This window comes from Amblyomma maculatum, chromosome 6 (genome assembly GCF_055883805.1).
Source record: "Amblyomma maculatum isolate TAMU_Amacu chromosome 6, ASM5588380v1, whole genome shotgun sequence".
NCBI lineage: Eukaryota > Metazoa > Arthropoda > Arachnida > Ixodida > Ixodidae > Amblyomma > Amblyomma maculatum.
In genome coordinates, this window is record NC_139349.1 from 37,151,074 (window position 1) to 37,179,014 (window position 27,941).

The window sequence follows — 27,941 nt, forward strand, 5'->3', positions numbered from 1 at the left end:
TTTTTGTTCCTCTGTGGCTACACTTACCTCTTGCCGTATAAGGCATTTGATCGCAAAAACTACACACTCATAAAGGTTACCTAGCGTCGTGCCTCATGTTAGGCGGCTCATTAATTCTTCCGAACGCTGTCCTTGGTTCCAACGCCCCCGTCCAAGGTCGCAGTGGCAGCAGCCAAGGAAAGAAAAGCACGAGCAAATATTAATCACCACCGACAGCTGGTCATGGTTTCCGGTGTCTGCTCCGCGGCTAATTCACTTAAGCCCCGGTCGTTTACCGCTCTACCGCAAGAGACAAGCACGTGAACGGAAGCCCATATGCCCCAGGCACAGTCTGCGCACAGCCATGTCACTAATCAAGGATCGACTATTCAGAGCACGGCGCGCAACGCAACACCGCCAGTTGCTTGTGTGTCTGGGTTAATGAGACGGTCGACGGTCAACAAGAGCATCATCTTTCGCGCCCCCGGGGAGGCCCACCAGTTTCAATATGGCTCTTCTGTGGACGGGCGTCCTATGCGCGCTCCTGGGAGCTCACGCCTCTCTGGTAAGTGGACATGTGTTGTACAAGCTTCATAGTTCTCGCTGTATATTTTTTGCAAGGAATATGCGTGAAATCGCATCAAAATGACGCTTCGCTGATGGATGTGTGCCGTTTGAAAAACGTAAGTAGGCGAGAAATTACCGATTGATGGATAGCAGAGATTCGAGAGAAGTGATTAGGTGAGAAAATTGCGAAGTCGGCGAGGAACAATGGTAACTTTAAAGGTCTGGAAGCGCCTTTAGTTATTGTTTGGTTTAGTAGATGTTGTTATTCAGATCCCAATTGGCAAATTCTTCTATAAAAGGTACGCGGGGAACAAATAAAAGTAGACCAGTGTCGGTGGGTTACCGCGTTTTATCACGAGAAGACGAATCTCGACAGAAAAAGCATCTTTTAGCTAAAAAGTTATAAAAAGCAAAATAAGGCGTCCCCACCCGGTTTATTTCCCAACTAAAATGCATTTTTCGTAACCAATTTTTCGCCGCGAATTTTTTACCAGCCACTCTTCACAAATAAACATTCTTTTGGCGTTCTGCTCGTTCGACCTTTAAGCGTTTCGATGCACCCTTTCTTTTTTTTGTTAAGATATTTTTCTTTTGTTATGTGTCATTTTGCTTCAAGTTTTAAAGAAGGTCGTCTGTCTGCCGCCAAACTTTATTCACTTTTTCCTGGAACTACTGAATTAAAAGACTTGTTCAAGACAATGGCGCCTTCCATCGAGGAATAGAAGAAAAAATAATTCACTTACGGACAAGCTAGAGCTCCAAAAGCTTTCGTTAAGCCCCCCTCCCCTTCTCCTTCACCTTTCAAGTCTATCAACTCAATTACTGAGTATGTTCACATTCCGTATGGTCTATCTTCCCGTAAAAACTTCGCATACTGAACAGGTTTCTAGATATATGCTTCTCCATTTTAAAGGCTCGTTCATTCAGAAATAGAAGGACAAATAGTGCTCGTAGGCAGTAGTAGCTAGAGCTCCTAGAGCGATTGCTACCCCGCCCTCTACGTATACACTGACTGTTGTGCACTGTGAGTAACAAGGTCGAGGTGGCGCGGTGCGCCCGGTCTAGCTACGGTGAATTTGGGCTAGGGGCATATAAAAATTATATTTGCACTGTCTGTTGGTAGACAAGCGGATGTAGCACTCTACAGGTTACGTCTGCTCAGGTACCGATGGAGATGGGGGTGTTTTCGTGCCTCTAAAACACTATAGTACGCGAAATGCGCAGTATATTCCTCTGATATCGTCTTATAAAAGAAACAACCTTCTGTAATTAAGGCTACCGTAGCACTGTGAGCGCAGTTGCATCTTTTCTGATATTTCGGAGTGCAACCTGTCTGACTGTGCGGTATAATGACAAGAATGGTAGAGATTAGGTTTTCGGCTAAAACCCGAAACCGCCTTTCATTCGACAGACTTCATAAGCCCTTATGTTCCTAGCCTCACCAATCGATGTTATTATGACCAGTCTTTCTGCAGGGTCGGCAACTATAACGTCATGCGCTAACTGCCAGTAGTGAACACCACGTCGCTAAATGGTGCTATCTCAAAGCTATAAATTTGAAGGAAAACTTGACAGTCGGAAAGATCGTACACAAACATTGCGGTTATCATGGCCGGCTATTCCTGCTCGCTGCAAATTCTGGGCTATCAAATACTTTCTGTGGTGACACCAGCGTGTTTTGCGACCTTGTTGTAAATGAATGGAATGCATCGAATATTCGACATTCTTACGGTCATTTTCAGCGTTCAGCGCTGAGCGATGCGTGGTGGCGGCTTGATCTAGATTTCTTTGGTTTCACGTCTTGTGAAATTACTTGTACGAGGAGAAAAAAAAAAGTTTCTAAACCGACAGACCAACATACTATAATATAAGTCTACGCTCACAGTGACAGAAAGCATATGTCATTGTGTCAAAGGCGTACATTGTGTACATGAGAATTGCATGACTGTTCTTATTTTATTCACGTGCGTTATCATGTTTCTGATTTCATCATGAACGGCATCTTAGAACAAACAAATTAGCTGGGGTTTAGCTTTAGTTAGTAGGTTGCGCAAGCAAAGCCGACGCAGCTGCTTCTTCTTATTATTCTTCTTATTCTTATTCTTCTGCGCGGCGTGATTACCGAGCAGGTTTACCCGATGGTGGGTTTACCCGACCCGGTCGCTCTAAAGGTCAAACGTGGCTACCGGCCACGTTTACGCGACGGGCTGAAACCTGTCGTAGTATTGCTTACAAAACAATAAAAGCAAACCAGAAATTTCGCTTTAACAACATTGCCAAAAACACACCCTCCCGCTTCCGCACGCACCATACTAGCCAGACTTGACTCCTGCTGATTTCCCATTCCTTGCAAATATGATTATCCAGCTAGATCCAACGTGAATTTCAGAAGATACCTCATGCGCTTCGAAGACAAGAGTTTGAGGACATACTCCAGCGATGACATCAACGCCGGGAGTACCGTATTGCTGTCAAACGGGATTATATTCCAAGTGATTTACCTTAAGTGTAGATAAATAAAGCAGCTCGCAGAAAACAGAGCTTGTCTTGAAACTATTTATTCCACATTGAGGTATTCCTAAAATCTCCGGAAGCTCTTTCTGCGTTGAGGCAAATAAGTGTGTACTGTGTAGGTTAGACGTTTCATGGCTCCAGCAATACCCTCGATATCAGCAGAAGCCACGCTTTGGATCTCAGTAATTGCGGTAGGTTTTGTTGGTTCGTTGAGTGGCACGGTTTATGGGACTGAATATCCTGAAACTACGTCGGCGATAAAGGATGTGGTGGTGGAAGGTGTCAGATATTTTCAGTGACCTTGGGTACCATAACCCTTAACGTGTACTGACATCGCACAGTACACAGGACCTTGCGTTTCGCCTCCAACAAAATTCGGCCGCCGTGGCCTGGACCGAACTTGCGTTTTTGAAATCAGCGGTCTAGTTAAGTTAATTCAGGTTTATTTTTTATTCTGCAAGGAAAGGAGGACCAGGACTGAAAGCTGTGGAAACAGCTTCCCGGGGCCCTGGCCCCCTTAAATAATTGACAAAACAACAGATAGGACGAAAGTCGGTCTACAGCCTGCACAGCAAATCTATACATTAAAAATATATGTACCACAACTTTTGTACACTTAGTGCCATAAACGCTGAGCTACAATGGCGGGGCATGCCCCTGGTAGTGAGAGACACTGCCCAGCAGCTTAATGTGGTGTGCATAATGTCTGATACTAAGCTTGCATGTTTTCCGGGCTTCATTGAGAGGAATAATGGTGTTAACGCTTGTCTTTTTCTTTCTTTCTTTTTTTTTTTTTTTTGCCTGGAGCTTGAAGATGGCGTGATGCTCTACACGACAGTGCAGATCGCTTCATTTGAATTATTTTTCACGTTTGTACTAATAAGTACGCTGCGAAAAAAATACTCGGAGTGAGGCTTCCTTTCAAGCTCGGTAGAAGCTTCCGACTTGCATAAATACTAGGCAAGTGGCCTTAAAACTGCAATGAAATATTAAATAAGGACAAAGTGGAACGTTTAAAAGCAAGTACCAACCAGCAAATGATACTGCACTAGTGAGCATCAGACCGTTCCCAGAAAAAAAAAAAACGCCAATATGGCTTAAATTGTGCTCTTTACCCTCCTCACCACCGTTCCTCTTTATTCATAACCGTTTCCTGGATATCGCAAAGGCACACACTTCAACGTGTGAGAAGTGCTGCTGTGATGAGACTATTGCACACACAATATCTAACTGCCTTCTACTTGAGCGAAGGCGTGGCTTCCTGGCTGCTACATTACTCCACATGGACACTCGTCTTCTTACAGAAGCAAACATTTTGGCGGCTTGGACAAAACCTTCGTCACAAAGGAAAACAGTGAAGGCAGTACTGAAGTTCTTGAAGGACTCGTGGCTGAGTTCCCGACTATAAACTTTAGGTGTGCGCCCTCTGTCCCCTTATCATATTCTTCTATGGTCGCGTGAAAAACTCACTTTGTTGCCGCTCCTTCTCTCTTTTCTACATTTCCGCCTTCCCTACGCGTAGGGTAGCCCACCGGACGTCTCCTAGTTAACCTCCCGGCCTTTCCGTTCTACTCTCTCTCTCTCTCTCTCTCCGGCCAATCGTTATCTCCTCATTGTGCAAAAATGCACGTAACCATCCACTCGGTGTATAAATTATTTCGTCATTACTTATCCTTGTATTTGGCGCATGATGGCCTTGGACACATACGCGCCATAAAAATCAACACTACACAACAACTCTACTTATCCCCTATCCACAATTTCGTCTTTGCCTTCCGAAGAAGGAGCTCTCCGGCACCACCAAGCCGAGCAGCTCAGTTTCTGCTAACGCGAAGATTGCAGTAACAATGAATATATTTCATTGTCGTGGGCGTGTCTGACGTCATTAGTGCCTGCAAGGCGCTACTTGGGCGGCATCAAAGCATGGCACAAAAGCAAAACACATAGCGCTTCGCTGCTACATTATTCCGGCTCATTACAGATTAAGATCGTAACAGAAAAATCAAGTCGACTTCATCCGAGAAATTCAATGTTGCGTTAACTTGAGTACACCACTAGCATAATGATTTAATATAAAATTGTTTTGATAAGTAATGAAACGATTTCATTTCATTCCGTGCGTGTCCCGTAAACGCTTAAGTAGAGATTTCAGCCTTGCGCGGAAACCTTTAAAAGAAACTTCAATTTTCTTACGTAAGTTAAAGACTTTCGGGTCACGTAAATATTTATGGTATTTGTCGAACCGTTATATATGTTCATTTCAATAGCACTGCGGCAGCTAACAAAACGTTGATATGGTCCTTCGCGCGAAGCAGACAATCGCATTAATATGGGAACTGGTGCGGCGCCCCATTCACCGCAATAAAGGTGTGCGCTGGTAACGCACTGACAAATGGTCTGTATCACTCTACTCCCTCCCATAGCCTGATCAGGACAGCGGCAGCTCCTCATGGAACGAGCATCAGTGTTAACGTGTATTCTACTGCGAACTTTGTGTGAATCCCCACCTTCCCCTACTGGAGTGTTTGGCTTCTTTCGGACTTCGCTGATCGCCAACATATCTTAGCGGACGAAGTAAGCACTCCTCTTCAAGGGTCCCATTAGACCATGGCCTTTTTCTGAAGAGCTGAATTCCCCCCCCCCCCCCCCCCCCCCCGAGATAACAACAACAACAACGTCAAATTCAGGAAAAATATTGCGTATCGGAAGGTGCCTAATCGATCCTTGCACCTCACGCTTGCAAAGCGGATGCTCAAACCACCAGCCCACCGCTGCAGCGGCTGATGTTAAGTAGTTTTGTAGCAAAAGGTATTACTGGTACAGCCTCGCTACGCGGTGGCTTCGTTCGGCGTGCGATCACATGATACTCTCCTGCACCGGCCTCGTGGCGCATTTGTATTCGCATGAGGCACATGCACCGTCATAATCAACCCCACCGCTGTGGTGCAGGGGTTATTAAAGGGCAAATACAAAGTCTATCAAAGCAAACAAAGTATAATCACGTAGCGTAGCCTGCTCTATAATTTCCAGCAAAATAGTTTATTAAGAAAGTATTACATTCCCTGTTTTGCTGTCACACATACTTCATGCATGCATCACTCAAATTCATGAGACAGACACTATTCTCACTTCATGATAAATATAATGTTCTGGGGACTAACATCCAGCAGCGAACCGTTAGCTATAAAAGAAAAAAAGAACGAGACATGGGCTATGACGGACTTCGCTTGAGAGGGCCGACAACGCATAGCGACGAGACGCTTGAATTTTGCCTCAGCCATTCATGGCTTCGGTACGTGCACGGGTACAATTTGGTGGGTAAAACACTGGGTGCAACCACCTTTAATACAGGAGGGGGGGGGGGGGGGGGGGGGGGGATTTTCAATATGACAGGAAAAGTGAGAAGACGGCGGTTCACTGAGGAGTAATAGCGCCTCAGTCAAAGTAAGCACGCTGCCGTCATCATTCAAAAGAAATTGGAAGTGAGTTATTTTGCCGAAAATGAGGTCCACATTTGAGCGTAGCACTGGTAGTGAGAGATAGCGCAGGAACGCTGAAAACAGCAACGTGAAGCGGCGAAGAGAGTGAAACAAAGACCGTCCTCAAACCGCTTAAACTTTCATGTAGCGAGCAGTGTAGCAGACAAGCTCTGGTGGCTGCAAGACTAAAATACCAAATAAAGCATGAAGTACTGAATTCTTAAGTTTAGAAATAAACAAAGCAAGAAAACAAATTTAATTACAAAACTGCACGTCATATTTTTGTGTACAACGAAACCCTTATAATTTGTAGAGAGGTTCATTTTTGCTTGGTACGGTTAAAACATATTTACACTTTACGCAATCGAGAGGCGACGCCAAGCAGCAATCTGTCGTGCAGGGCATAAGCAAAAAATCTTTCCGTGAGCGAGCGAACTTGACCAACTAAGAACAATTAACTCATTGCGAAGTATTCCTTGCTTAGATCTGCACAAAACACCTGTCAATCCCCCATTGCGGATATACGCAAGTTCCTTTCAAGCAACAACAACCGAAACATGTCGTCGGGAGCATTCGGAGCGTAGGTGCAGAGCGCCCGGGCTGCTCCGCTGACCAAAGAGCCGCAAAGAAGAGGCGTCCGTAACGTGAAACGAATGCCGTCATTAGCGTAACTCTTCTCGTCTTCCGGGACCCGAATCAACACAAGTGCAGTCTTGCGAGTGGGCCGTTAGCTGACTTCGCTCGATTTTGGCCGCGATTAGCATGATTTTGAGCTACCTAAGAAAAACTGCGCTTTCAGAGCTGTAGTGAAAAGAGCGATTCTTGCATCGGTGCTCCTGCTCACCGAATAACAGAGTGCGAAGACCGGTGTAATGCCGAACTATTCAGTAATTTATGTACAGTACTCACTGCATACTTTATTTAGTGATTGTAATAAAAGGTTGAGAGTTCCTTGGACTGCCAGAAGATCAAATCAGTCGATATTATCGACCATAAACCCTCTCTGCTCATTGGAGGGTCAAATTCTAAAGTTAAAGCTCGGCTACTTTGGTCATCTGATGAGAAGAGAGGAGTCGCTGGAGAAAGATTTGATGTTGGGAAAGGTTGAGGGCCACAGGAGAAAGGGTAGGCAGCGAACGCGGTGGTTACATGGCATCCTTGAGGCGCTGCAGATGAAGTTATGTGATGTTAGGAAGATAGTGAGAGACCGGAAAGCGTGGCGTGATATGGTCCATAGGGTCACGAAGAGTCGGACACGACTGAACGACTGAACTGAACTGAATAAACCACGTGTTAGAAGACATTTTTCCCTAAAGCGGTAATTTTTATCAATAGCAAAAACGTTAAAGGGGATTTTTTTAATGCGAACTTTGACTAGAAGTTTTGAAGCGTTTCGGAAAAACTGCTCTGGAATGATCTTGAAACGCCTTACAGCAGACGTTTCAAAAAAATGCCCGTGGAACCTTTTTTTTTTTTTTTTTTCGTACAAATTTCTATTAGACGTGAGCTCACTGTGCACCTCAAAGCCGCCTTAATGAAAGGAGTGAAAGAGATATTTTTAAAAAGTCAGAAAAAGGGACGCTGTAGTCAAGGGCTTCGGATAAACTTTGACCACTTGAGGTTCGTCAAACTTCACTAAAATCACACGGGCACGGCCAATTTGCATTACGCCTTTATGGAAACGCGGCTGCCGTTGATCGTCTGCGTTTTGTTATACGTACTATAGTGAAGGGCGAGATGACCGCATTGAAGACAGAAGTATTAGAAAGTGGTAAGTGAGGCGTACATTAAAAAGCAAAGACTGAGAAAGTTTATTGCTGCTGTAATATATCTGGAAATTCTGAACATTATCTAGAAAAAAGTCTTTTAATTGAACTTTTTCCACATATAGTATGAATATATGATAAAAATCAAGTTATTCGCAAATCGTTCCGTGGCAGGCTGGTATATTTTTGCTGCTAACTTTTTCTTTTAAATGCGCCCGTTTTTTCCATGGCAGTCCTAATTGCTCGTTATTAGCGCAGGAGAACCAGGAGAAGCAATACTATATTTCCGCGCATCCAAAATTTGAGACTGCATTTATCAGTATGTTCATAACGGTATCGTGAAATATTTAGCAAATATCTCATCATAATTTAAGGAGCCTCTCCATTGGTCTTTTGTGGCAGCCTTAATTGCTCGTTCTAAGTATAAGAGCAACTTCAGAAGCAAAATTTCGATACGCATGACAGCTTTATATCATTTCTGTCGATATGGAAGGGGGGGGGGGGGGGGGGCATAAAGGCATCTCAAACTATTCCACAACTTCTTCACCATTACTTTTAGAAATGTAGCCCAGTGGTTTCCTAAGGCAATTTAACTTATCAAAATCCTTCAAATCATGTTTTTTGCCAAGCACCAGACGATTTTCTCATCCACATGCAAAGAACAATATCTTACAATCTCCCACAGTCGCCTCAGCATTATAGGGTGTCCCTGCTTTATGGACTTGGCGGCGATTTAAGCAGCCATAAACGGCGGCTTATTTGCAGCGTGATATGCACCTGTTATAAGGTTTAAGGAGGCTCTCCCGAAGAAGCCAGTGACGCCTACAGAATATTAGCATAAGTGCGATCTGGATTACACCCTGCATGCATTACACCGCACCGCATGCATGCGCAGAACGAAAGTTCACGCGCCAGAGATTTCCTGACATGGAGGCCCTAATGTACCAAAGCCACTCTGCTGTCATCATGGTGGAGCCATCTGGTGGAGCCTGTTATATCTAGTGGCTCGGGCAGAGGCATGCTATTCTACTTTCCTTTATGGTTGCCTCACTCTATTTTATGTCATCATAGTGCGACGTCAAGCATCATGTTTTTTGGCGCATGATAAATAAAACATATAAATAACATACGGCCTAGAATGCGATTCGAACTTCCGGCGAAGAGCCGAAGTCAGCTTTGCTTGTAGCAGCATTAAACAACTAAGCTATCGCCAACTGTTCTTACTTTCTTCAAAATGGTATTCATTACAACGAAGCAATGTTCTTTATAAACAGCCTTTACAGAAACTACTACAACACCAATTTCAAAGCAACACTATTTAGAATACAGCACAACTAAGCGATACCAACAGAATGTAGAAAGAATTAAAAAGATGGAGTGCTACTCCTGTTCGATTTCAATTTCGGGATACGCTTATTTTAGTTTAACAATCATCCTTCTAAAATGGTCTTTGGCTGAAATAACGGATTCGCAATGGAAGTTCCTGAGGTGGTTTCACCAGAGACTGTGGAAGCCAGTTAGAAAAAACTTATGTTCAAAGGACTAATAAAAAATCGCAGTGTGATGAGATATAGCATAGAGCACGGTATCTTATTGAACATTTTTTTTTTATTTCCGTTACAAGATACCACAACAGAGCACTCCATCTTTTCAATTAATGAAGAAATGCCCAACTTTTCTTGGACATCACAAAGGCAGTAATTTGCTCCAGGCACAAAACATGCCTTTTCTCTGTAGCCACGCTTTAACAGGCAACGTCTCGGTATATAGCTTATATATATACATATATATATATATATATATATATATATATATATATATATATATATATATATATATATATATATATATATATATATATATAAAAACGTCTTTCTACATGACGACAGAAGCATTTTACGTACACTGAGGGGTTCATCATGTCCCGGTAAACTAAAATATGAAGAACGGTACATCGACGCAGGGAAAAGCATACACATTAAACCTTTGTACAACCGTGTCCTTGACACTGAAAACAGAAACTCGGAGAAGAAACAAACAAGTAGGAAAGAAACAGCAAAATGCACCGCCTGCATTAAAAAAAAATGAGGGGACACCATAACAGGTGCGCAAAACACTTACTAAACTCACTTGCAAGAACGCACGTTATAACAGATGTGAGCGAGCTTCGCGGAAAAAAAACATTTTTCAGGAAACTATCTGCCCGATATAGAGGTGGACTAAACCAAGACCACCAGCCCTACCGGGTCGGTACAGGCTGGCGCGTCTCATAGACTGAAAGCCGAATTCCACACAAAAGTGCGAACACTGTGTCCCAGAACAATGAACAATTTTGAGTAAATAATAAACTTTAATGGAAAGAAACCGACTGCAGGCGCAGTCTGACATCGCACGCATTGAACACCCACTCTTTCGCGTTGTGCATCGCGCTATTTTATCAACTTCTATTCGTGTGCGGGTGAGTTATAAAGAAAACCCACGCCGACACTTGCACTTGGAAGCCAAATGTAAACGCGTGACAAAGTTCACAAATAAATGCGCGTAATGGCCATTGTCACAGGTCTTTGGAAAATATCCCACGTTGGAGATTTATAACAAAGTAATTACTCCTAACTATCCACACGACGACATCCATATGGTTAAAAGGAAATCTATGTACTTCCTCAACTAATAGGGTGCTGATAAATCTGCATAACTTACCTGTGTATCGTATGGCCGTGATTGGGTGGATGCTTGCGAGCACTTCATTAATTCCACTAGCCTTGTAGGCTAGAGGACAGGGAGGTAGTTTGTCGCACTGAGGCTTTCATCGGTCGAGCCCCTAACCCGATGCGATTGGACAGCCGTGCCGTGCGACATTTCGGACTAGTATACGTCGTTACTCTGCGAAAGACAAGCGGTAGAGGGCAAGGCCCACCGCCTGCGCTCCTTGCCTATATACAGGTACGGAGTTATCTATCGCTCCATCCCTTTCTCCTACAAATACCTCCCAGCTTACGCTTGTTGATGCGCTAGGTTTAGCCCCACTAACTCCTTTTCCTCACTTTTTCCTCTCTACAGGGCTATTTCAGTACTGCATGCATGGGCAACATCTGTTAGTTATTAATTTTTTAATCACACAATTGGACAAGAGTACATCGAACACACTGCACACTAAGGCTTCAGAAGGAGGTAGAGATGACACACGTAGATAAAAAAAAAAGAAAAAAGCGCAGACAATGGCACAAGTCATGTCGCACAAGTGTTTAGGGAATATTATCTTATGACCCATCACCATCGAAACCCGTCAGCACCAGTGGCTTCCAGAAAAAGTGGTCCCGAAAAATTGGTGTAACGTCATCGGGAAAGCCGCGTTGCCGCGGTAGCTCTGTAGATAGCCATCGCATTATATGCATTTAGCAGCTATTATTTCTCCTTAGTCCACCTCAATAGACACTTAAACTTACCTAGCTTGCCTATTAACCCAAAACAGCACAGTCTATCAGTATATCTAAGACTTTCCCATTCACAGGTGACCAAATCCCTAATCCCCCTCTTCGACACTGGTACATCCAGCTTGGCTTGAACAGTCGTCGTTCTCTGATCGCAGGCCAGTGCGCCCACCGTGGTGCCTACCGCGCGGTGGGCAGTGTCCGAGTTCCGGCGCGGCCGTGGCCTGCTCCAGGGAGCCGACACCGTGGACGGTATCGTGAGCGTCACATGGTGCTTCGCAGCCTGCCTCAAGGTGCCCACGTGCCGCGCCTTCAACTATGGCAAGGCAGGCTGTCAGATACTGCAGCAGGAGCTCTGCCACCAGGCAGGACTCAAGCTCACCGCGGAGCCCCGCCTCAACTATTACGACTTGCAGGACGGCCTCCTCGACGAGGTGAACCGAGCTTATACAGTACAGTGCAGTAATAGCGCCCAGAAAAAATACAGCCATAGAGATGCGTGCGTTTTTAGAAAATGTTTCTTTGGATTGGTTACAACTTTCAGCGCAAGTACTTCTCATAGTCTATCAAGAACATTGTGACCTAGCAACGCCTGGATGGAAAATTTGTGTGTGCATCTATTAGGAGATACACTTTTATTTCAACACAAAGGTCAGACTCGCCAGTAAGGTTCAAAATGCAGCTTTGGTAAATTAAGGAGCACGAACAGTGCTTATGTGAAGCTTGCGCCACTGCTAGAATTTTGTGCCATATACTCGCTCCAGTCGATGTCGCACAGGCTATTTTTAGTTGACTCAGTTGAAGGGACAAATGAGTATAGTTACGCAAGTCTCGTACTGCAGTATGTACCGCTCACGGCCACATGTAGGCACAGGCGCAAAGGTCTACTAGAACTATGAGTTGACATTTCAGAAAGCAGGCTGGAATATGACAGCAGCTTTACATACCGAATGCACGCGCCAAGTCTATTGGGTTTTAGAACTGTTTACTGTGCGTGAAAAACGGTATAAATGCGCCTATAGACGAAATCAAAGCCCGAATACTTGAGAAACATAGAACGCAAGGCAAGATCAGAAATCAAAGAGGTAGTGATGCCACTCTGTAAAGAGAAAATGCGGGGGCATCATCTCCATCTTCAAAAGGAAGAGGGCAGGGGGAGGGGGGGGGGGGGGGTTCATATTTCTTGTGCCCTCCGATGTCTGCTCCGAACTCCGAAAACAGTCAGCAATGGCATGTGCATGCCGGCTGCTTCGCTGTCTTAGCAACTGACTTCGTTGTTATTTGCCCCCGGTAAGTAGGTTTACTCATGGCGGTGTGGCTTCCGGCACCCATTTTGCAAAAATGCATCTGATATACACGAATATGTATTCTCTTTTATTTCGTTAGCATTAGAAAAATGGTAGAAAAACCTGCCCGTCCATCCCGTCCATTTCCACAAGAGGGAGGATGAGGTACAAATAGTAGGAGAGTAAACTCAAAATGAGAGTGGCACACGAGATGTGGAGAGAGGCAAATTGTAGAAAGGGAGATCTCCACATTCAGAGGCAACGTTGAAGAAGATAGAAAGTGGGAAAATCACGATGAATTTGAAAAAAGTGGGAGGCAGCAGGTGGCAAAGCGGAGCAAGATATCTAGAGGAGGGTGACGGAAATCGAGAGAGAGGGAGGATGAAGAGGATGAGTCGGAGGCGACGGGAATCGGTTGCGGGAGAAAAGAGGAGGTAAGGCGTACTACACTATGATTTCTAGGTTGAACAATTGGTTATGCGCAGTACCGATCCTCCGTACATTAGATTGCGGCGTCGCTGCTGTGTGACGTCGACTTCGTGAAAAACGCCAGTATAAATGTCGGTGTAAAAGATGTTCCTGTGAAAGCCCAATTACATGCAGACATTCGGAAACACGAAACTTTGAGGACGAAATATTGTTAAAGGATTCATTTAAGCAAGTTGTTGGTTGATGCAATGATTACCAAATGCTGGGATGTTTTGAAGGTGTGGTTTTCCTATGTACTACTCACAAAAAGAATAAGTTTGCTGCTAATTACTCAGCTCAAAACATTTTACAACTCACATACTTTCGGCTGGGAATAACCAGCAAACTCAAATTGAATCAGCATATTGGTAAAGTAACCGCTAATGCTTGCCATAGATTGCTTTTTTCTCAGGATAGCCTGAATTAAGTCCACATGTCCTGTCTCCTGAGTATAGCATATAACGAAGTTATGCACACAATATTCGATTACGCAACAATTATCTGACATACCTTTACGCTAACATCAAAACGCTCTGAACAGTTCTGAAAAAGAGCATTTGTAGACCTACATTAACGTCTCCCTGCACCTAGTAACAAAACCAATAAAGCGAGCCACTTGCTGGCGTTAACCCAATGTAACTAAGGTCTGACTAAGTTTCAAATACCTTGGTAAACAGGCGCTACTACTTTAATATCGGTGACATAACTACATTTTTCGGCTGCTGAAAGACAGCGGCATCAGCTAAGAATAATACTGTTCTAAACAAAACAATAATAGTTTTAAATATTCCTCTTTCCTGGGACCATAATTGAATAGATAAACTTGGATAACATAACAATTCAGGCTTCATTGTCTTTTCTTGCCGCCACTATCGGCTGATTGCGTTAAAATTTTCAGTATGCCTGTTTTTATTTTCCTTCCTAATCCGTTTTATTCAATAAAAACATTGCTGCTATATTTATTTATGAGCAGTGTATTTCTCTTCGCTCTATTCTATTATTCTGGTGTGTGTTATATATATAATCCTGCTGAAATACCTTTCTGGGACTTTCTAGATCTGGAAATAATAAAAAAAAAACATCTAATTACCAATATAGATCCTTGAAGTCTATCCCAACACACAGGTTTCTGAGTGTAATCGTGTGGCGGGGCCTACTGAGATCGAAGTCTGAAATGAGAGCACGCCTACATGTTAAAAGCATCCTGACCACCTTGGAAGAAACCTCCTGTCATTCGCAAGAGCCTAAAAAAATTGTAATAAATATAACTCACAAACTTGTGTATTCTCTACCTGGCTTGCGTTTTCTCCCGTCCGAACTTTCACACGGGCATCATTGTTCACTTGCAGCGCGTGGGGCCATTGTGGAAAACTCCGTTCTGTTCTGAAGACGGCTTCTGTTCTCCTGCCTGTGAACCATGTATGTTCTTTTTTTCTTCAACTCCTATCTACGTAACCTACGTAACCACAAGTAACCTCCCCAAAGAATAGATAGATAACTAAGAACGTGGTGGCTGTACATGTGAGTAGCGCAATCGAGTTTCTCGAGGCAGAAATGACCAGTCTTACTGATCGATGTATATAAGGCATGTACACAAACAGGAAATTAAAGCGCCGAAATTCTTTGAGGTACCAATGTTCTTGAAAAGCGCTGCGGTGTTTCGTCCCGTTTTACTGAGAAAGTAACATCTTCGGTCTCACGTCTACTGCATCAAGAGCTAACGCGCTGATGTGTAAGGCAAGCGCTGCTTAATTTTTAGAGAAAGCCAATGACAGATGACCACTAATAAGGATTTTCCATCTACAAAAGAAAATTAGATTTTCTTCTATTTCTCTTAGTTTATCCTCTTCTTCAGTTACATTTTGATCCCTGTTTAGCCTCGCTGTATTTCACACGTCCTTTTTCTTTCAGAAAACAGCCTACTTTGAATTCGTCAGGTGATGGTCATGTGTTGCTATTACTGAAAACAGACTTCTGGTCTGCAAAAATGTTCACTTAGCTTTGGTCCGGTTATGTGACTAAGTGATGTCGTGGCGTCAGGAGCATATATTATTGACAACAATGACACCACCGGCTACCTTTTACATATTGGCACATACTCTTTAATGCAGGCTAGAATCTACTGTGAAGTGGCTGCACAAACATACAGCGCCGTTGCCATGTAAACAGTATAATATCGGTTGTGGGCACTTCGCAGTGTGAGCTAGCGAGCGAGTGAGTGAGCGGGGAGGGAGGAAAAGAGAAAGAAAGGGAGCGTACGTACTCTTCACGCTGTCTTCAAGTTGAGAGGTGCTTTCAGTAGAAGTCAGCGTGTTGCAACAGCGTTCTGCTTAAACGAGTGAAAACGAAGATCCAAAGTTATAGCGACCCACAGGGGCCGTCTGCTCATGCCCTGTGGTGGCAGGTTGTAGAGATGCACAATTACGGTACGCTAAAACTCTGTCTGTACAGAGTCGTATGGAGCTGTGCTCGGGAACTTCAGAATTTTCTAATCGGCTATGTGGGACACGAGTATTCATTTGAGCACGCGGACGTCTGAGAGATGCCAAGTGCACACGCGCAGACGATTACCCCGTAAGCGCATCATCGAAGCGTTACGGTCACTGCGCTATTTAGTCCCTTTAACGTCAACAATGAAGGCTAAAGTGCCACACCCCCCTCCTTTCTTTTTAAGGCAATGTGCCTATTTCTTTGTCAATCGTACCAGTGCTCCACATTCCGCGCCTGAACGAGGCCTGTGATCGAGACTTCGAGTGTCAGATGCGCACGGGTCCCATGGCAGTCTGCCGGAAACGCCTGTGCAAGTGCGCCGACGGTTACTTCATAGCCGGAAACACGACCTGCGAACAACGTGAGTACTTCCGCACAGTGGGGAACACGCAAGGTAAAAGGAGAAGAAAATATTATCTCGAGTTAGCGATTGCTCTGATTACTATAAAACGAAAAACATATGCACAAAAATGTAACTCAAAGCGAAGACGATCTGCATTTCTTTGCTTGCTTACTTGCTATGCTTGTTAAACCTGCAAGGTCATCCATGCATTATTTGATAAGCGCTGCTTGCACAAAAAGCAACGCGCCCCGCCCCTCGATGGGTCGTTATTAAAATCGCTCGCTTCAGAGCTCCTTTGCTGAATCTGTTCTGGCTGCTCCACTTCAATCGTGCCTTTCCCTTCTTATTTTTGTTCGTCGAAGTTTTCTGCCCCTCGTTAAGCGCGTTACTTCCGCCGACGCGCTGCATGTAGTCATCGCTTCAAACCTCCCCATCCGCAGCAAATAATATCTCCCCCAATAATGTTATTGTTATTTCGGGGATCTTTTTATTTTTTTTTTACAAAGTCGGAGACTAACTTTTCATTAGTTGTCACATTTAGAGCAGCTAACAAACCAGTCAGTGAATCAATCTACCATTTATCTCGTTTCCAGACTTGCGGGCTCATGATCGCCGTAGTGGTTTGTCGTCTGCGCCAAACTGATGATACTATAAAATCGTCGCTATCTGTGAATTCACCGCACTTTGGCGATCGCGCACGGTTGGTAGTTATCCGCGTATGTCCCCTTCTCTATGCCCGTTAGTGATGCTATGCCAGGCGGTTCTTTTACACTTACAAGCATTTATCTTGAAAAGAGAGTGATATGTCATTGTTGGTCCTTGCAGGTCAATTCTACACTGAGGTACGCCTCAATAATATCGCGACTAATATTTATAATTACCTAGTTAGCTTAGTTATTAGGCGAAAGCCTTTATAGGTGCATGAGTGTCCGTCCACGCGTGCGTCCGGTCACGAAAACTGTCACACTTCTTCGCGAGATTCGCGAGGTCCTGTTTACCTTTAAAGCTGTCGTGAAGACCATTAAGTGATAGATAGTGATCGATAATGATAGCTAGTGGTAGTTAGTGATGACCATGATAGGCTGACGTCATCCCCTGGTGACGTTCTCGGCCATGATCGATGACTTCCCCAGGCGATTCAAGCATATATGAAGCTGACCCCGCCTGGCGTCCGATCCAGGCGTCCGTGCTGCGCCTTTCACTTGGCTCTTCCTCGAACGCCTCACCACACAGCATACAGAAGCAGACGCAGTAAAACAGGAGTCGGCAGCGTTTTAAACAAAGGCTTTCTCCTCATCACACTTTAGTGGTCCAAAGTGAGCCCTGGAATTTTATTTTACAGCGCTGCACTTATGCGCCGGTTGCTGGATTATTCGTAGTCCGAACAAAACGCCCCTTATATTAGTGTCCGTGTACGCTCGGCCAAGAAACACTGTACTTAATCTTGGATGGGTTAAGCATATTCGCCATTCATACCCTGGAACTGCGATACTAATCGGTGAAGATTTTAACGCTCCGCACACCATATGGGGATATGATTACGATTATAAAAGGGTTGATCAAGTTCATACTGCCTTCACAGAAATGGAATTTACACTGCTAAATCATCCAGGAGTCGCAACACTACCTGCAACACAAACACGCTCACCAGACTTGACGTGGTGGAAGGGCCCTGGTGCACCACAATGGCAGGCGGAATTAGATGCGTGGGGTAGTGACCATGTCCCCATTAGTATTGGTCTTAATTTGGGACATTTGAAGAAAATTCGAAAGAAAGCGTCTGTTACACATTGGGATGGTGTACGGCAGGATACTCGAACGCATTCAGTTGGCCCGATTACTCTCGTTACCACCCTTCAAACGGTACTCAAGGATCACACCATTACAACTACAGTGAACGAAGATCAGCCAACTCCCGGCCTGCACCTACTAAAACTTTGGGCACGCCGAGAGCGGGCCGAGATACAGGCTGGTCGCCATCCTGAAGGCGTGCAAAGAAGAATTGAGGTAAACAGAGTGACGGCACAGGCACACCGATATGAAAAACAGCTGGCTCATAGGAGATGGGATGAGTGGTGCAGTCGTTTGGGCTCAGGAACGACTAACAAGGCCCTCTAGAGGACTTTCCATGGCATGGAAAAGAGGCGGCAGGTTAAAGATCATGCAGAAAGTATTAGACTCGCATTACAGCTTACACCAGAGGAGTTTGCAGATCAGGCTGCTGCCCTTTTCTTCCCGAACCACGCACATTATCCGGCGCCTTCACCGACAGTGGATGCGGTTGATAAAAGAGGAATAACATTACCATTTACCAAATTGGAGTTATTGGCTGCTATAGAAGAAGCGAATGGTAAAACTGCGCCTGGACATGACGATATTCCTTATGAAGTATTCAAGAATTTAGAAGGAGCCGCAGTTGACGGCTTGTTGGATGTGGTAAATGAGGTATGGCAAGGAGGAGACATTCCACTCGGCTGGAAACACTCGGTGGTGGTAACAATACCAAAGGCTGGGAAACCTCCCACAAGTCTAGAATCTTTGCGGCCTATCTCGCTAGCACCCACAATTTGCAAAATCTATGAAAAGATGATAGCCACCCGCCTGTCATGGTGGTTGGAAAGTAATAAAAAATACCATGCTCGACAAATTAGGTTCCGAACAAACCTTGGCACAGAAAATGGACTGGCTGTGCTCGCTGAAGAGGTCAAACACGTGTCGCCTTATAGCCACCTAGTGCGCACTGTAGTGGCTACCGACATGGCGAAGGCATACGACAACGTGTTACACGCCAAGATTCTTAGCAACATGGAATGTATGGGCATTCCCTTGCAGGTCATAAAAGCAGTACATAATCTGCTTAAGGACAGGACGTTTTCTATCCGGATAAACGGAAAACAAATTGGCAATTACACCTCGAACAGAGGCGTGCCAAAAGGGTCAGTGTTAGCACCTTTATTATTTAATATCGCACTGATCCCATTGGCGTGGAAATTAGCTAAAATACCAGAAGTGGGGTTCATGATATACGCAGATGATGTCACGATTTGGTCTGTTCATAAACAAATTGAGAGACAGAAGCGGCATCTGCAAGAGGCTTTAAATACCATAGATGAGTACGTGCAAAGTGCAGGCCTGGAATTATCACCTCAAAAGTCCAGTTACATTCATGTTGCCAACAAGAATGGAAGAAAACAATTGGCAACGCAAAGAGTCTCCCTAAAGATTGGAAATCAGGCATTGGAAGAGGTGGACGAGTTGAGAGTTCTTGACCTAGAAATTCACAAATCCGGCAAAGGAACACAATGGCTTCATAAGGTGAAAAAAGTAGCTGCGACTTCCTTAAACTTGATAAAACGCATTTCGTCTAGGGGAGGAGGAGCTCGAGCGGACATGGCAAGACGTCTTGTACAATCAGTGTTACAGCCGAGGATACTATACCAGGCCCAATTCCAAAGACTCACGAGGCGGCAATGGGCGAAATTGGAAACAATAAATAGAAACGCAATGCGCACTATCACGGCCTTACCAAAACTTACCCCTATCCCTATTCTCCAAGAGTTTGCACAGATAAATACGTTGACAGAATTGATTGAACAACGAGAGGCAACAAGGGATATGAAGCGAAAGTACGTTACGCCCATAGCATCCTTGTACAACGAAGTGGCAGTTCAAACACCACCAATGGCTGACCCCCCTCCGTGGGAATTCACTACTATCACGACAAACAAGACCACTCGGCTTCGTCGCAAAGAAAAGCTGGCATCTCGACCTCTGGTTGATGCACTTCCAGGTACCTTAATTGCATATACGGACGCATCAATTATAGAAAATGGCGGTAGAACAGCAGCTACTAGTCCAACACACAGCGAACTAAAGGTACACAAAGAATATCTTTTAGAATACCCGGACCCGCTTGTGATGGAACTCTATGCAATCCGCGATGCTATGGAGGCCATAAATAAAATAGATTCGATAACAGAAGCCCACATCTATACAGACTCCTTAGCCGCCATAAAACAACTGAAGAAAGTGACGAAGACGCTATGTGTTACCCAGGAAATCCACGGACTCAATAAAAAAACAAAGATAAGCATCCAGATACATTGGACACAAGAAAATGCTGAGAACGCCGAGCAGAGAAAAGTTGACCACCTCACACACGAAGTTCCACACACTAATGCGCCCCCCACCAGGCTCCCTTTCGATGCCCGCTCCGCTGTTTCCATTTTAGCACCCTCTTCAAGGAAAAGTACACGTGCCCTCATTCCCTCGTGTACATTCCCACTCCCTCGTAACTTAGCGAGATTGGAGGAGGTTTCCCTTAGAAGGATAAGAGCTGGGGCGGCCCTTACCCCGTCGGTAAAATGCCGATGGGAATCGCAAGCTGACATCGGACCAACCACATGCCCAAAGTGTTCCACACCAGCTGCAGAAGTGGATGTTCGCCACCTGCTATGGACTTGTGCAGGGACAAGGGAATCAAGGACACAGATTCTGCGCGAAGTGGGTCTAACCACAACAAGGGAAGAGGACTTTTCTAAATGGCTCACCGACAACGCTAAGAGCGGGAGCCTGCTCCGGTTCCTCACGGAAAACCATTTACATGAGTTTATATAATATGTCTTATGGCAAGTTTGCGTACAAAAAAAAAAAAAAAAAAAAAAAAAAAAAAAAAAAAAAAAAAAAACTGTTGTAGGTTTCGCAGAGGGAAGCGCCGCTTGCAGCGGGTCAAGACACTATCAAGACACTATAAGGAAAGAAGAGGAAAACTCCGCGTTCGGGAAATGAGAGAAGGGAGAAGACGAGAACGTGCAGGGCGGCTCAAACAACGCGATGCGCGAGCAGAGACGAGTACCTCCTCACAGCGACTCAGGCTACGAGAGATGTCGTAGTAAAGGTCTTAAGATATTTCGATCACCCGTGGTTCTTTAACACGTGCTTTGCTAACATTGCGCGGCAGTGCTTTGCTTTTCACCCTATAGAAAAGCTGCCGCCGCGGCCGGGATTTGATCCCGCTTCCCAGGGCACAATTATCGAGCGCCCTATACACTGCCCCACCGCGGCGACACTGCTTGAGTAAAGTACGTGCGAGGTAATAGAGACACGAAGTAAGGGATTAAGGAATAAATGAGTAGCAAACTGCATTTACACAAACGTTAGTTCCAGAGTTCAGCCGCAAACGGGAGCTGTTGACGACGTCGCCTCCAGTCCTTAAATGCAGCACTGCTTCCAGATCCAAGGATCTGGGAGTGTTCGACTCCCATTTGAATGGAGCAACTCGAGTTGGAAGCTCAATCCTGCCAACCCGACCACGTGACATGGTCTCGTGACGTCACACAATCCGACGACTAATCAACGCACAGCCAATTACCACCTGTCAGAGGGCTAACCGTGCTTTTTCACTCGCAACGCCTACAACACCGAGGCTAATTTTGTGGAAGATGGGACCTTTAAAATGTTAAAGGTTACACCATGCATTAGGCTTGGTTCGGATTAGTGGTTTTATCGTTCTAAAGCGACATCAGATATGAATCACGGCGTTGTGAAGGGCTTCGTAGTGTCCCTTGTCTGCTTTTTTTTTTTTTTTTTTAACATTTTCTGACAACGCTTATTACAAGCGCGCCTTGCACTCCGCCTTCATCGTCGCATGGCCACTACGACCAATATCGAAGCCGTGTCCTCGGGATCAACAAACGAGCGCTTTAACCACTGGGCCACAGCGGCACGGTGCAGTTGGACTAAATCTCTTCGGGTAAATTTAGGGCAATGGTTAGACGTGCAGCCTTGACAAAGGGCCTCCAAGGTAGCGATTGGCCTTAGAGTTGTACTCTTTATTAGCGCCCTAACGGCATATGTGATATTGTAAAAAGCCGGAGGTTGGGGAATAGATTTGCTTTCACCCTACAAAAATATGGACCGCTTGTTCGTTGGTACCAATCACAGGGGTTTGCAGGAACAATAAAGCCTTAAAGGTATTTGATCGAGCGTCTACGACGTTAGAAATTCAGCGACGTCATCATATAACTCTCTGTCAAGCCACGGGGGAGTGCATTTTAATTAGGGCTGTTGAGCAGCCTGATTAGCGTCATGATCATTGATATTAATGCGGAGTCGGGTGATGAATATGTAGAATTGTGCAATCTGTCCCATGCCCGTCTTCCCCTCTCCTCCACACGCAAACACGTGCGCACACACGCGCATGAGAAAGTGGCTGGGAGCAACGATTGCAATAGGCTGTCAACTACCGCCGTTTTCTGTACACAGCCTGCCAGCTCTATTAGTCTAAATGTTCTATTTTTTTTCTTCATTGACTTTCACAAGGTGTGAACTATAAAATCATTTTATTTTAACGAGATAACGTTAAAAGATTTGTTGCCCAGAAAACCTGGCAACGACGTCGGTGTTGTCGGTGTCGACGTTATGAGCGACAAATGACGGGCCTGACGCTGGAAGGTTGTAGCTGGCAGCTGATTAAGCTGAGCACCGAGCCTTCGATGTTTTTTACCACTTAACGTGACCGGATGATATCAGAAATTTGGGAGGAGTTTAGGTATGCCTCAGACATTTTTTTAAAATTATCGCCATGACATACCTAGCACTCATTTCCTCATTAGGTTTTGTAGCACTTTTGTAGGTTTTGTAGACTTTGAGTGAAGGTAAATTTTACGCTCAGGTGCCACGCCTAGCAGCTGCAGCCAATATACTAGTGTGGACAGTGTAATAATACCATATTGTCATTGCAGCCAAAACAAAGCCCTCTTAATCATACGCGAACTGCAAACTATACCAGAGGTAAAATACTTTAGAAACAAATTTTCTCTCATCCCGTGGTTAGACGTCTCCACTGTCCGCGCTGCGCGTTTTAAAAATATCTTAGTGTGAAGTTCTTCCAAATAATGCGTTTCTTGTACCTGAACTTCAACACTGAGATCTACTAAAGTACAAAGGCACAAAAGCTCTTTGTAGCTCTTTGTCCCTTTGTTTCTCTCTTAAGTGGGTCGGCATCTGTGTACGCTTCTCCTGCTGCTTCTCATTTCCTGCTGGTCTGTGTGTGTGTGGGGGGGGGGGGGGGGGGTGAATCCTGCTTTCGCAATTCTCTGAAGTTAATGAGGTACTTACAGTCACCAAAGACAGTCTCAATGAATGCGACTATCTACACTCAAGACGCGTTCGGAGCTTCGGTCGCGTAACACTGGAGCTTGGTAGTGCTGCAATGTTTTTCATCTGTTGCTAGTACTCCGAAGGAAAGGGCTTTCTACCCCGCGTAACACCGCTCATAAAAATTGCATAAAGCCGCAAGTGCACCTCCAGTCGGTAAGTTGCAGGACACACTGCGCGCGATCGTTCATCTAGAGAATTTTAGACTGCCGGGACCTCACTAATATCGCTCTGCGGGACTTATTATTAACCTCGTGCCTGTCACATCGACGGAATTTCTTCGTGCAGTGCCTGTGTCTGGGTACTCCCTCTACCCTGGCTCCCTGGAAGGCGGCTACTTCCGGTTATCGGGGACTGAGGCCAATTTCACCGCTGCCTCGGAGGAGTGCTCTCGCGACGCCGGCGCCGAGCTGGCGTATGTGGCCGACGGAGACACCAACCGATTCCTCCGCGAACTCATGCGCCGAGCCAAGGTGCGCTCAGCGTACATAGGGCTCACTGACCAGCAGCAGGTAAGGCTCAAATGCGTATGTTCATTGCGTCCCGTTTAGAGACACCGAATGAATAAGAATCCGTTTCTCGGATAAGGAATCTTTTCACTTGTAACACCTCATTTCAGAACTACTATTCCCTGGAAAACTTCCCGTTGCTTTCTTTGCATATCCTGTCCGCAATCTAGCACCCTTCTCTCTCTCTCTCTCCATCCCTCACTTCCTTCTCACTTCTGTTGGGTTCTCTTCCACTCTCTGTCATTCCTTATACTTTGCGCCTGGACTTCGCGAGAGAGGGAGATGGGGAGACACTCGATAACTGGCGACATTTCACGGGGAAGGGGCAAATATATGTTTCATCTGCCTCACTGCGCGAAGCGTGAAGGAAGAACGGGGGTCCAACCACGAAGTCACTCTGTGACGTAAGTCACCGCTATATTTACCTGGCGTCACACCGTGGCGAGGGAACAAATCAGGGCGTCTAAACTGATCATACTGTGAAGAAGTAGCTGGTATTCAATCATTTGATTCTCCACAGGGTAGCAAGGTATTAACTTCTTGTGATCGCTATCGAAGTGGCCATGGAGCGAGAGAAAATGCTTCCAAAAGTTGTCGAAACAGTTTGGCGACTACAAAGGGAGAGAGAGTATACAGATGAGTAGGCACTTTTATTCGCAGTAATGTCTACAGGGAAACAAGGACTGTTTTGGAAACGTGAGCTAGAAGGATGGCATTCTTCTTTCGCCATCTAATTCAGGTTGTGATTTCGGAATCGCTGCGCTCTTTGGCAGCCTTAAATCTTTGAATTCTGCGGCGATTATGAATAAAAACGATCAGGTCGCGTTAAAGAAAAAAACATGCATCAAGTGGCACAAAAATCATAATTATACAACTGTTCAGTCTTCCCATTCTAAACTGTATTCTGCACACTATAGTGTACAGAATACAGTTTAGAATGGGAAGACTGAACAGAATTTTAGACATGTAAACGGAAAAGAAGCACGAAATAAATTACCACAAAAACGCCGCTTCATGTCTGCTAGGCGAGGTAGCCCTCATGCCCACTCAGACTCAAAGGTGAAGCAAATAAGATATCTCCACTTGCAGTATCTATCCTTTGAGAGAATCCGTTCGGGGTGTCATTCCTCTGAGAGAACGGAATCATGATTTGCCTATTGCATGCACAGTGGTTAAGCGCAGGCGCGACTGAAGGAAGCTTGTGCGAGGCGTATAAAAAAAAAAAAAAAAAAAAAAAAACACGTTCGCATCGCTAGTTTGTGCTACAATTAAGTTGGCTCATTAATCTCTCCTTAATGTAAGCGTATCTAAGCTTGTCCTTCAAGAATAAGGGAGGAAACGGTGCGCTGCATATTGATTTGCATACTTTCTTTTTGCCTCTGGTGACTATTTTGTATTCATTCATGCCAGCTACCCGGAGGATTAATTTTACACGCCGAGTTGCTTGCCAATGGCGAGCCATAAACACCATCACGACAGTTGCAGCTGCGAATGGCGGATGTTGGAAAAAAATTCAAATTGTATGGACACCGGGATATACTGGGACAGACAGCGGAACGCAGTCGTGCACACGGCCGCCGCGCAAGCGGGTGTGCTTGCGGACAGGTACAATGCCCCCCACCCCTACTCCATGCCTAACCCGATAGACTCGAATCACTACAAAAACTTTCTCACTAAAGGCTCTTCTGGCAGAGTGATGATGCACTGCGTAAGCACAAATTAAAACACCACAGCATGCTTAGGTTATCTGAAGCAACACCAACACCGGTGTTTGACAGTACGAAATGGCTCACTCTAGCGCAAAAGATTTTTCTAAACAAAGTAATAGCAAACGCAGCTTATGTACTGTACATACTTGACAAGTGGTTTCTCGCAGACAGGACGCACTCAAACAGAACAGATGCACCCGCTGTCAGGAACAGTGTACAGCAGACCTAAAACATCTTGTATGGCAATGCGCATCTTTTTCACGAGGAAGAAACAAAATTACGCATATTCCACATGACGACATGACCACCCTAGAACATCAGATACTATCAAGCACCGCAATACAACATGCCATTGCCAGCTATGGTAGTGAGAGCGGCCTGTTTCGAGTAGTGTGAGAGAGGTCAACTTACAGCGCACAGACCGGCAGCATGGCAAGCAACGAGAAGTGGCTTGAAAAATCGTGAAGAAGTGAGAAGCTACACGCCCATTTCTCCTAGTTACCTAAGTACCCAAACGGCCGCCGAGAGCCATCCCTTCATTTAAAAAAACTTTGTTCATTTATTCACATTTCCTTAAACGAAGTTTCACTTGTGGTGTAGGGCTGCCACGTATAATCTTTCTTTTCGTTGTTGTTGTTGTAGCAATCACTAATTTCTTATGATTCCCGCCAAGATATTTATTTCCTTCATGCTCTTCTTTTACCACTCGTTCCAGAAATGCATTATCGGCACTTGTAATTAGCTCGTTGCTTACGTTCCTTTATTTGCATATGAGTTTCCGAGAAAAATTGAAAAAAATTTAGTGGACAGTTGAGAGTCATGTGAGGTGACGATAACAATTTTCGTTTTTTATTTAACAAAAGTGGAAGCATGGGAAATGAATGGAAGCATAGCAGTATAGTAATTGCTTTATCCTCTGTCTTAAATATAGGTAAATAAATGTGACGGAAGAGGTCTGAAACTAAGAAAATGGCTGGGTAGTATATTGCCAGGATAAGTCCCACGCTCGGTTCCATGACTAGGGCAAGAAACAGTAAAAGAGGCTGCAAAAACAGATCAAAGTAAAGCAAGTAATGGAATATAAGCAACATGCTTTATACAAGTGCTGCTAATGCATTTCTGGGGCGAGTGCTATAATGAGAGCATGAAGGAAACAAAACATTTTACACGAATCACAAAAAATTAGTAATCGCTGAAACAACAACAAAAAAAGAAAGTATACCTAAGAAAGTATACCTGGCAGCATTATACTACATGTTAATTTTTTTTAAGCAAGAATGATTACAAAATAATGTCACGAGAGGGAAAAGGAAAGTATACAAATCAATATGAAGCGCACCGTTTCCTTCCGTATTCATGATGGACAAGCTCAGACACGCCTTAATTAAGGAAATCTTAACGAGCCAGCTTAATGGTAGTACAAACCAGCGATGAGAAGATTTCCTTTATACGCCTCGCATGAGCTTCCTTTAGTCTCGTCTGCGCCTAATCAAAATTAACTGCTGCTAGCTAATGTATACTATCACGGAGTTTCGCTTTAGTGTATAGTAGTGTTGAATCATGCTTATGTCGTCACTGAGCAAATTCATTTATATCGTCTCACGCTCTTCTCCATAAACATTTCATGTAATAAAAAAAAAAGGATATTAGTATTTGTGAACAATTTAATTTCGTTCATTTAGATGATTAATTGCTTAACTGATATGTTGTTTCCTTATTCACTAATGAGTTGGGTTGATTAGTTCTTCGTTCATATTTAGCAAGTCATATATTAAAATAAAACTAATCAACAGTTTTTATATACAAATCAACATTTTATTGCAACTCATTGTATTCATTCGTAATGCCGTCAATCATCGGCAGGAAGGCGTCTGGCTGTGGGTGGCCAACGGCCAGAAGCTGCGGACCACACAGTTCTGGCGGCCCGGCGCCCCGGACAATGCGAATGATGGACAGCACTGCGCGCAGCTGAGCAACGAGATCGACTTCGGCTGGGACGACGTGGCTTGCTCAACGGTGGGTCGCTACTTCTGCCAGCTGCCACACCCAAACTGACGGCTGATGCGCATGCTGAAGCCGCGTTGGAACGCCCAAGATCGGGAACACGACCGGCTTTTCAGTATGTGACTTTGAGAGTAGAGACAGTCTGCGGTCTGTTAAAACGATTGATTGAATAAAACGATTGAATTGGAACACCGAGCAGTGGCGTCACTACGGGGGTGCGGAGTGTGCGGAGAGCGCC

The 27,941-nt window shown here is 44.8% G+C and overlaps 1 protein-coding gene across 1 annotated transcript; it reads left to right on the forward strand.

Annotated features, from left to right (window-relative positions):
* Nucleotides 1–315: 315 nt before the first annotated feature.
* On the forward strand, nt 316–27,873 carry LOC146185533 (uncharacterized). Its single transcript, XM_084607852.1, has 7 exons — nt 316–544; nt 9,201–9,274; nt 11,895–12,170; nt 14,840–14,909; nt 16,198–16,341; nt 23,770–23,993; nt 27,563–27,873. Exons 1-7 carry the CDS (start codon nt 316–318, stop codon nt 27,752–27,754), a joined length of 1,209 nt encoding a protein of 402 aa, XP_084463978.1. The 3' UTR covers nt 27,755–27,873.
* The last annotated feature ends 68 nt before the right edge of the window (nt 27,874–27,941 follow it).